General features: G+C 40.6%; 1 protein-coding gene across 4 annotated transcripts in view; it reads left to right on the forward strand.

Annotated features, from left to right (window-relative positions):
• Positions 1-11018, forward strand: part of SSBP2 (single stranded DNA binding protein 2) — a 295259-nt gene extending 284241 nt beyond the window's left edge. For all 4 annotated transcript variants that reach the window (XM_056112616.1, XM_056112617.1, XM_056112614.1 and 1 more), the window contains 2 exons: positions 611-709; positions 10401-11018. In XM_056112616.1, coding sequence (XP_055968591.1) covers positions 611-709; positions 10401-10430 — 129 coding nt within the window. In that variant the 3' untranslated portion in view covers positions 10431-11018. The remainder of the gene's footprint in view (positions 1-610; positions 710-10400) is intronic.
• The last annotated feature ends 481 nt before the right edge of the window (positions 11019-11499 follow it).

Below are 11499 nucleotides of genomic sequence, written 5' to 3' on the forward strand. Positions count from 1 at the left end.
CGATTTGCTCGAGCGGGCCCAGTAACATTTCCATTGTGAGACTTGCTGTTACTGTGTTTGGCATATTCTTAAGTAAACTTGATAATTATCAATCTCCTTTTTTCTCCTTAAGAATCACATTAAAAATAGGTGGAAGACTGTGTGAACCTTGTGTAGAATTAGGGGGGACTGCTTATTTAAACAATGATCTTTTGAAGTTTGATCAATAAAATTACCAAGGAAAGTCATTGTTCTATCAGGTCTCATTGGTGAATGATCTCTCTTCACCGTGCCCCGGCTAGGCACATTTTTAAACTATCCAGAGTTCTAGGAACTCTATAAGCTGGGGGTGGAAAATGTGGAATAAGTATTGATTCTGGGACTAAGGAGACAGTTGTGTTGGGTTATTTGGTGTTTTTTATGTGTTTGTTATTTTTCATTTGATGAAAACATTAGTACTTGACAGGGTACCAAAAGTAAACTGGAATATGTGGTAAAAAATCTAAAATTAAGATTGCAGGTGGGCTTTGCCCCGAGAGATGCTGCCATCGATTCCATTTCTGAAATGGTGCAGAGTAAGAGGGAAAGTAAAATCTTCAACACTGTCTTGTTTTCTAAATCTTGTTTACAGAATTCTCCCAATAACATGAGCCTGAGTAATCAGCCGGGCACTCCGAGGGATGATGGTGAAATGGGGGGAAATTTCTTAAATCCTTTCCAGAGTGAGAGTGTAAGTATTCCTTTACTATATCCAGATTTTGTTTACAAAGTTCTACTAGAGTACATGCATGCAGCCATTGTTCCTGCTGTTTATCTTGAGTTGAGTTGGTCAATCTTCTGAATGTTAGAAAGATTTTAATTTTTTTCTGAAAATTCCATTTAAACATTTCAATTATTCATTCTGTGTACACTGTTGCAAAACCAAAAACTATTACTGATTTTCTTTTAGCATACATATATTACAAAGGAACACATAAGAAATTGGTTGCATATTTAGTAGTTCATACCTGTTTTCATGTTACTAAATTTTCTTATGTCATTTCAAAGCCAGGTCTATATTCATGCTGTCCTTATGGCTCTAAAAATTTTTGCAAAGTGGCTGTCCTTCAGTCCCTAGACCTCATAGACTGAACACCCCAGTATTGGTAGTTGTTAACCTGTTGTTTACATTTAACCTGAGCAAGATACTCAAGACATGTATTAGGCATGATGATATGTTTCCAGAATGATCCTTTCTTTGCCTGTCAACATAGAAGCAAAAAGAGACACAATAAGATTCATTTGTTCATTAGACTAATAACTATTGAGCACTTACATGAATCAAAACATTATACCAGGCATTAGAAAGCCCAATGAGCATTATGGTCTCTTTTTTTTATTCTGTAATTCTGATTTTATTCCATTTGTCTTTGTGTCTATTTTTATAATAGTTCATAATTTTTATTGCATCACCATGAGTTACAGTTACAAAGCTTTCATGTTTGAGTTTCAGTCATACAATGATTGAACACCCACCCCTCCACAAGTGCACATCTTCCACCACCAATATTCCCAGTCTCCCCCCGCCACATTCCAACCCTCCCCTTGCCTCTGTGGCAGACAATTTCCCCCGTACTCTCTCTCAACTTTGGGTCATTATGGTTTGCAATACAGATACTGAGAGGCTATCATGTTTGGTCCTTTATCTACTTTCAGCACACATCTCCCATCCCGAACAATCCCTCCAACCATCATTGACTTAGTGATCCCTTCTCTATTCCAGCTGCTTTCTCTCCCAGCTCATGAGGCAGGCTTCCATCTATGGAGCAATATTCCTGGCCCTCGTGTCTACTGTCCTTGGGGTGTCAGTCTCATGTTATTTTATATTCCAAAAATGAGTGCAGTCATTCTACGTCTGTCCCTCTCTTTCTAACTCATTTCACTTATCATGATACTCTCCATGAACATCCATCAACTGTCCATGAACATCAAGAAAATTTCATGACTTCATTTTTCCTAACAGCTGCATAGTATTCCATTGTGTAGATGTACCAGAGTTTCTTTAACCAGTCGCCTGTTCTCGGGCACTTGGGTTGTTTCCAGATTCTGGCAATTGTGAACAGTGCTGCAATGAAAAAACAGGTGCAGATGTCATTTCTACTGTGCATTTTTGCACCCTTGAGATATATTCCTAGAAGTAGTATTGCAGGGTCATATGGAAGCTCAATTTCTAGTTTTTGAAGGAATGCCCATATTGTTTTCCATAAAAGCTGAACCAGTCACATTCCTACCAATAATGAAAGCTATCCCTTTTCCCCCCACATCCATGCCAGCACTGGTTGTTCTTGTTCTTTTTAATGTGTGCCAGTCCCTGTGGTGTGAGCTATCTCTTCGTTGTTTTGAGTTGCATCTCCCTGATGATTAATGATGTAGAGCATTTTTTCACATGCTTTTTGGCCATTTGTATTTCTTTTTTTGAGAAAGATTCTGTTCATTTATTTCCATTTTTTGATGGGGTTGAAGGTTTTTTTCTTGTACAATTCTACTAGTGTCTGTGTATCCTGGATATTAACCCCTTATCAGATGGGTATTAGGTAAATTCTTTGTTGTTACATCATAACATGCTTTTAAAAATGATTTTTCACATTCAAAGCCCCTGTCACTTTTTTTTTCTTTTTTTGGTTCACACCCAGCAATGCATAGGGGTTACTCCTGGCTCACACACTCAGGAATTACTCCTGGTAGTGCTCAGGAGACCATATAGGATGCTGAGACTCGAACCCGGGTCGTCCGTGTGCAAGGGAAATGCACTACCCGCTGCGCTACCACTCCAGCCCCACCTATAACATTTTTAAGAGCACAGTTTCTCAGAACCCTCCCTAGACCTCATGAATCAGAACTTCCTGAGCTTGGGGGCCTGGGAGATTGCTGGTGAGGAAGCCAGGGTGCTGCTGAGGCTTACATGCTACTTACAGCCACGCTGAGGTAAAGCATAAAGGATTCCAGATATTAAGTGAATGCTATGTTCCTAGTCCCACAGCCCCCACACATGTATTGCCGTCATTAAAATGTACTGTGGAAGATGTACTAAACTACAAACAGAATCCGAAAATGGCCCTTGTAGGGAAAAAAAAGAAAACTCCTAAAAAATATAACACCAGACTTGTGGTTCTGCGGGGGGCGGGGACCTGCCCGGAGGAAGGTGGTGAGAAGATACAAACTCCAGTTATCAGACACATAAGCACGCAGGACATACTTGTAATGCGATAACCATGGCTGGCACCTCTGGGTGATGTGTAGGGAAGTTAAGAGAGCAAATCCTCAGAGAGCTTATCACAAAGGGGTTCTCCCCCTTTTTTCCTTTGTATGTTATCTATATGAGAAGATGGCTGTTAGTCAGACCTATTGTGGTAATAATTTCACAGTCTCTGTAAATCAAACATTCATGCTGTGTGCCTTTAAGCTGACACAGTATGTCTTTGTTTCTCAATAATACTGGGAATTTTCCGAAAAAGAAAGCTCTTCATGGGGAAGAAGGTGGCAGCTCTAACAGAAATTTTCAAACTTCTTTGTGTGGCATAAACACCAGCCTCACCCTTTCACCCCAACTCGGAGATGCGGACGCTTTTAAAAAGAGAAGAAAAAAGCCAGGTCCCTTTGTGGCTGTGTGCATAGAAAGGAGCAGCTGGAGCAAGGCTGTTCCCAGCCCTGACTCTGGCCCGGCCCAGCACCCGAAAGCCCAGGAGAAGGCACAGACTGCGCAGTTCTCAGAAAACAAAAGGCCCCTCCAATCCCCCCCCCCCTCTTCTCCTGTCCCCACCAGAAAAGTCCCAAAAGGGAAAAAATAATTGGATGATGTCGAGAAGCTGCAGCGGCCTGAGAGGAGGTGGAGGCGGGGGGTGGCCGCCTTGGAAGCAGGTCTACACAAACTGCTCTGGCCTTTTGTCGTCTGGCCAAGGGGTCTGCCCTGCTTTGAATGATGTCATTGTTAGCTGTGGCTTTCTCTATCACACCACATCCCGGTTCTGTTTAGATGTCTGTAAAAGATCAAGAAATGAGAGGAGAGAGGAAGACAAAAGGGGTTCGGTGCTGACAAATGTTCAGGCTCAAAGTAAAGGGGGTGGGTAGCTCCAGTCAGTTTGCTTCACTGTAATCGGGAAAAGGAACCATGAAGTAAATTCAGGAAGGAAGTGTTTTCTAGCGAGGGGAACGTGCAGCCTACTATGTCTTAAAGCACATAGCTCTGAAAAGCACATATTTCTGAGCTGCCTTTTGAGGCTGTGTCCGTCTTGAAGTTAAACCACAGGAGGCCGAGAGAGGGAGCGAACATGTACTGAGCACCTTTTATGTACGAGATACTAACCGAGTCAGTTCCTCCATGCGATTTCCTTTAATTGATAGAGATACCAAACTGCCTAGCACAAAGTCACAAACCTTGCAGTGCCAACATTCACAGAAAAGTGTAAATCAAAAAATGTTTCTCTCTACAGCCACTGTCTTGATTTGTGGGGATATTTTTCCCCAAGTCATAAACAAGGTCTCTATTTCAAGAAACAAAAATGCCCCCTAGTGTTCAAATCCTATAAAATATTTGTTTGGAAAATAAATGGGATGCAGACCAGCTAAATTCAAGAACATTTCTTAAGCATCTCAAGACAGCAGTCTTACCTCCTGAATTCATTTAACAGAATATTTTCTCCTTGCCTTGAATTACATGCAGTTGAGTAATGATGCTAGAATCATTAAATAAAATAAGAGTTATAAACATGTTAGGTGGTAGATCATCTTGTGGCCCTAATGCCTGCTGTCATGCTACTAAAGAAGGTAAAGATGTCTCCTGTTTTTGGTCACTTCATCACTTAATTTATTTCACATTATTTCAGTTCAGAGTAGTTGCATTATGTTTTATTTATCTCTAAGAAAATTAAGTAGACCCAGAATGATAGTACTGTGGGTAGGGTGCTTGACTTGCACACAGCCAACCTGGGTTCTCTCTCTGCCACACATATGGTCCCCAGTCCCCTCCAGGAGTGACCTCTGAGTGCAGAGCCAGAAGTAAGCCTGAGCACTGCCAGTGAGCCCCCCAACCCCCCCAAAAAGAAGAAAAGAAACTATAGATGTTTAGATAGGGAGTGCGATTGGAGGTATTCCTGTAGTGTATAAACAGGAGATTGGACACATTGGAGATTTAATGGCTATCATCTTTGCAGGAACCCCTAGTCCGTGAGTGGGATAGAAAAGGAGGTATATCACAGATTTTCTACTTTATATCAAGGCAAACCATTTCAAAAGATAGATTACATAAAATGGGAAAGTGTTAGTATATATTTAAAGGTATACCTTTTGATCTACGTTTTTATTTTTTTGCTAAGCCAAATAGTAATGCTGTCAGCCACTTTGTAAGAGCCGTTTTATCATCTAATTGAGGAGAACCAGACTTCCAGAATAGGCTCAGACAGGGCAACCTGATCTTGCCACATTTTGGCACAAACATAACAATATGTCATCACATATTGATGCAGCAGTACAACAGAAACATCACAGTGTGGTCTCGGGACAGTACACCATGAATAATTTATGTCTCTAAATCCGATACCCCATTTAACACCTACTCTTCCTTTACTTCTGGAAAACTGTAAGCCACTATCTTCCACTTTGAAGAATAGTGATCAATAGCAAAATTTCTGTTCCCTTGCATATTCTCTGAGTTTTCTGAGATTTTTTGTGATTTCCCTTAATTGGACCACATACAACAGTTTCAAACAAGGGGGCACAGATGAACAGCTTACTCTCATGGTTCAGATAGCATGGCAGCTGTATAGATGATTGGACATAAATACAGTCTGTTTTACTACACAAATACACTTAGCTCTTTTAACAAGTACTTTCACTATACAGAACTAAACTTTATGAGAAGCTTGCCAATTTTTCTAATTTGTATTTCTTTCTGAATGAATCAGAGCACAAGTTTCTCTCTTGCTGTACCTATTTTTCAAATAAGTGTCATTTTTAAATACCCAATGGATTTGTAAAGTTTTCAATTTTCATTGGTTTACTTAAGACATTGGAATTCACACGTTAAAAATCATAATTGCCTCATTCCATAGAGAACTCATTTATTTATTATATGCTCACAATAGTGATTTTTTATAGTTACACGTACATCAGCGGTGAGTACAGTTACTAATCTATATCACCAAAATATCCAAAACCCTTGAACAGTGAAATTCTTTCTTAAATGCTTTAGTACATGATTTGGTTTTTAAGTTGTTGTCACAGTGCATCCAATAGATTCTTTGTCTTAAAATAATGGATGATATAGCTATACTACATAAAGGTAACAAAATTGAATGGCTACATTTTCAGTGTCTGAATTACATGGCTAGGTTTTAAGAGTCCAGAAACCACTTATATTAATGGCTGCATGAAGTAGAACATCATAGTCACATGTTTCGTTAAATAGCTGGGCATGGATCTCCAATTCTTTTTTTCTTCTTTTTTTATTTTTTATTAGTGAAACACCATGAGGTACAGTTGTAGACTTACAAATTTTTGTGCTTAGTTTTCAGTTATACAATGATCGAGTACCCATCCCTCCACCAGTGCCCGTTCTCCACCACCACTAATCCCAGTATCCTTCCCACCCCCCATCTCCCCCATCCCACCCTGCCTCTGTGGCAGGGCATTCCCTTTTGTTCTCTCTCTCCTTTTGGGTGCTGTAGTTTGCAAAAGAGGCATTGAGTGGCAATCATGTTCAGGACCCATTTCTTACAAATTTTTGTGCTTGGGTTTCAGTTATTCTTACTATACACAAAAGCAGGGACAAAAGCTGCATTCTAATTTTGCCACATACTCTAATTATTTCTACTTTTCTTATAACTTTGGTACCCTTATTGTCCTTTTATTAAATCTTTTAATGAATCACCATGATGTACAGTTGCACACTTACAAACTTTTGTAATTACATTTTAGTCATAAAATGATCGAGTATCTGACTGGTTAAAGAAACTTTGGTACATCTACACAATGGAGTACTATGTAGCTGTTAGAAAAGATGAAGTCATGAAATTCACATACGAGTGGTACTACATGGAAAGTATCATGCTAAGCGAAATGAGTCAGAAAGATAGGGATAGACATAGAAAGATTGCATTCATCTGGGGAACATAAAGTAACAAAATAGGAGACCAACACCCAAGAGTGTCCGAGATTAGTACCAGGAGGTTTGCTCCATGGCTTGGAGGCCAGCCATAAATGCTAGGGGAGAAGGGAACACCAAATAAAGGGTGTTGGGAGGATCCTTCCAGGATGGGAGAAGCATGCTGAAAGTAGACTATAGACCAAACATGATTGCCAACCAATGCCTCTTTTGCAAACCACAACATCCAAAAGGAGAGAGAGAACAAAAGGGAATGCCCTGCCACAGAGGCAGGGTGGGATGGGGGATATGGGAGCTGGGAGGGATACTGGGACGCTTGGTGGTGAAAAATGAGCACTGGTGGAGGGATGGGTATTTGATCATTGTATAATTGAAACCCAAGCGCAGAGATTTGTAGGTCTACAACTGTACCTCATGGTATTTCACTAATAAAAATTTTTAAAAAATAAAATAAAATAACACTTCTATATTAAAATAATAATAAAATGAAAATTAAAAGTATATGTGTAAAAAATAAATAAGTAAATAAAATGATCAGTATCCATCCCTCAACTAGTACCATTCTCCACCACCAATGTTCCCAGTATCCCTCTTGCCACCCCCACCCTGCCACCCCACCTGCCTCTGTGGCAAGCACACTCCCTTTTACTCTCTCTCTCTCCTTTTGGATGTTATGGTTTGCAGTGCAGGTAGTAAGTGGCCATCATGTTTGGTCTATGGTCTACTTTCAGCACGCATCTCCCATCCCATATCTTTATTCTTAGTCAAAATCTTTAACAATATTTTTGTCAAAGGATTTGGATAATTCAAAGAACCTTCCTGTCTGAATTTATAATGTGATGCTTATGTGGTATTTTTGTGGCAGTGGAGTAAGGGGTGTAGATCCTTTCCAGAACAGAGATAGCGTGGGCTCCCGTTGTTTTAGTCCTGGTCTTTGATTGTTTGGGAGGGATTGCTTTTGTCCTGCTTTGCTTTGTTCTTTTGCTGCTGCCTCAGGGGCAGAGGGAGAGGTTTGTCTGTCACGCTGAATCCTCCATCTCTTCCCCTGCCATTTCCCTTTTTCCCAGCTACATGATGGCACCTAACAAAGTCTCATCGTGAAGATAACTTAGTCTTCCTGTGTCAAAAGGAAACAGGGCTCTTAAGTGAATAACAGGCAGATTTTCCTTCATTTCACCCATATTTTAAAAGACTTAACACTCCAACTCTGAGAGTCCAGTGACCTATTTTAGGGGGTCTGGCATTTACCTTTAACTTAAATGAATTTTCAGATTTTTCTCTTTTTTGGGGGGGGGAGGGGGTGGCACATCCAACAGTGCTCTGGCATCATTCAGGCAATGACCGGGCCTGTGCAGTGCCAGGGATGGTCACTGGGCTCTGACATGCAAGCATATACTCAACCTGTTGAGCCATCTTTCTGGCCTACAATTTGGGATTCTTGACATGAGCCCTAGATCTTGCCCTGAGGACTTCTGGCACAGACTTCTGTCCACTGAGCCCAAGACCTGGGTTTTTGCCTGAAGAATCCTGCTTCCCCTCACAATTCTGTCCAAATTATCTCAGTACACACCTTAGAGGGTTCTGGCTCCTGCAGGTCCTCAGCGTGCCAAATCCATGTCACTCCATTCTCTGTTTCCACTCCAAGATGCTCACGCTCCCCTGTCCCAAACATTGATTGTTCCCTAGTTACCCCTCTCCAGCCTGGGACCAGTCCAGCTAAGTTTATCTGCCTTTTCTCATAAGGCATAATCTTTATCAACATGTTAAAAGGAAATCCTTTGAGGGTTGGGGAGCACCTCCAGTGGTGCTCAGTGTTCCATGTGGTACCAAAGATCAAAGCCTGGCATTTCATATGCAAAATGGGCAGTGCAGCCCTTCAAACTATCTCCAGCCTAAAAGGAATTCCATGTCTACCTTAGTCCTTACAGATCTTTACCAAAACATAAAAATAAATAAGGGTCCACATTTTTAAAAAAAGAAAATTGTGTTTAACCTGCCAATGCTCAGAAGTCAACTTCTGGCAGCACTTAAGGTGCCGTGTGGTGCCAGGGACCCAATCTGGGGCTCGAAAGTACAAAGCATTCTCTCAGCCCATTGAACTCACTCTCTGCTCCCCCAGCCCCACCTCCACATTACATTTTAATCTGGAAACCTTCTGGAGAGCATGACTGCATTTGTGTTGGAGGTTCCCTCCCCACATCAGGATATCTAGATGGGCTTTTAAAACAAGTTCCCACCCACTACATGAGAGCATTAAATTTCAGTTCCTCTACAGCACTCCCCTCATTGCATGTGCTCAGTACCCACCAGCAGCTGGTGACCTCCATGCTGGACCCCAGATTCTAGACCGTGTCTTGTCCCTGGAGCAAGTCCTGTCACTCAGCAATTTCCTGCCTCAGAATGAGGAAGGCAGATTATCTTCACAGTACTTGCTCTTGTTCCTCTCAAAGTCATTCTGAGGCCACTCTTCCAAATTCCTAGAAACTCGCCTTTTATAAATTGTCAGCGTCATCAAGCTTGCTTGTAACACATTACTGCAACCCCCATGTGCTCTCCCCTAGCTAACTGAACTGAGGTAGAGTCACAAGTGAGGAGAAGGCATTGGGTGGCTTCCTTCCTTCCTACACCCTCAGCCGTGGAACAGCAGTTGAAGACCACTGTGCTCCAATATAATTCAAGCTCTTTAAATTCCCTAAACGCTTAATAATCTGTTTAGAACTAGCTGAAAACCTGGAGTTTTGCTTTTGTTCTTTTCTTCTCCCTCACCTTATGACTAGTCTGACATTCACTGAGCATTTCTGTATATTCAATCCATAGCTGGGTTTAAGGGTTGTCTATTCCTCTTCAGACCCCTCTATAATAGAAACTGTTACTAAACCTATTTCACAGGTGAGGCAACTAACGCACTGAGGGGCCAACCACCCTCAGTTCCGCAGCGAAGACTTTCCCTCTTGCTCTGTTTAATTATTACTCCAGGTTGGGCTGAATTTTCCCTAATAGTTATTATAACTGCTCACACACAAAACATGAACCTGATGACGAAGTGGTTGAAAATGACCCCAGGGAAAGAATGGGACTAATTGCTTTCCAGAGGAAAGAGTAAATTCAGGAATAAGTCAACTATGTAGAAATTTACTCCCTATATTTCCTGTTGTATGAAGTTAAAAGCTTATGCACGAAAAACCACGAGACATTAGAATGTGCAGTTACTATTGTTTACCAAGAAGAACAGTTAGTGGTCTGTAAAAGAATGACTGTTACAATGCGGATTCTTCTCTCCTAGTACTCCCCAAGCATGACAATGAGTGTGTGAGCCATTACCAAGTCTCCTCATGAAAACCACAGTGAGTCAGCCCTTCACAGAACTCCTCCGGAAGAAAATTATTCATCACAGTGTACAGTTAAACGAAGGAATCTCAGTCACACCAAACCAACCTTTTTATTTCCTGCTCTCTCCCCTCTTTTGTGAAGAAAGCGGGTCCAAACGTGATTCAAACAACTGTACGGAGTGGCATATTAGAATTGCCCTAAACTGAACTGCAAATAATTATCTGTGTATGTATATGTGTGGGACAGAAAATGTATTGTATATGTGTATGTTTTATGGACATAGGCACATACATACACTGACCCACGGGACATTGTAAAATATTTCCACATGACATCTTAAGTAGAAGTAAGTAGGGACTTTTATTCCATCCTTTTTTTCACGTTTACATTTTAATTATTAAAGTTGCTCCTGCCCCTCCCTGAACTATTTTGTGCTGTGTATATCACTGCTTTATATAAGTTATTTTTTAAGGTGAACTCAGATGTTATGGTTTTGTAAATGTCTGCAATCATGGATAGGAATAAAATCGCTTATTTGAGAGCTTTCATTAAATTGGTCTGATGCAAGTTATCCTGTGAATCACAAAGTGTACTATCTCAGAAAAAAGGAAAGCGTGTCTTCATTTTTATGTCAAATCAAACAGTTTCTACCTTCAGTGAGTTTTCTTGTATTTTTTATTTGGAAGAAAATAATAACTTCACGCACACAGAATCTTAACTGGAGTCTAACACAGTAGATTTCTGCAACTATTTAGATGGAGTTCTTGATTAGTTTGTCCTAAGTAATACAGAAAATCACTAATTAGTCCCAATTTCGTCAGTCATGCCAATAAAGTGACAAGGTCCTTATTTTTAGTAACATATCTTTCCTTTGGCATAATGTGTACAGAAGGGATAACAAAACCATTTGCCTACATTTGTCACTTTTCGCCAGGAATACTAGTACAAATTTTTTAAGAATATACTAATGTGAAAATGGCATCTGGCTCTTGTTTAAACTTCTTGTGAAAATTTCCACATAGAGTTTGCAAAGAAGATGCACTCAGCTAATT

This window comes from Sorex fumeus, unplaced genomic scaffold, assembly GCF_029834395.1.
Source record: "Sorex fumeus unplaced genomic scaffold, SorFum_2.1 ptg000018l, whole genome shotgun sequence".
Lineage (NCBI taxonomy): Eukaryota > Metazoa > Chordata > Mammalia > Eulipotyphla > Soricidae > Sorex > Sorex fumeus.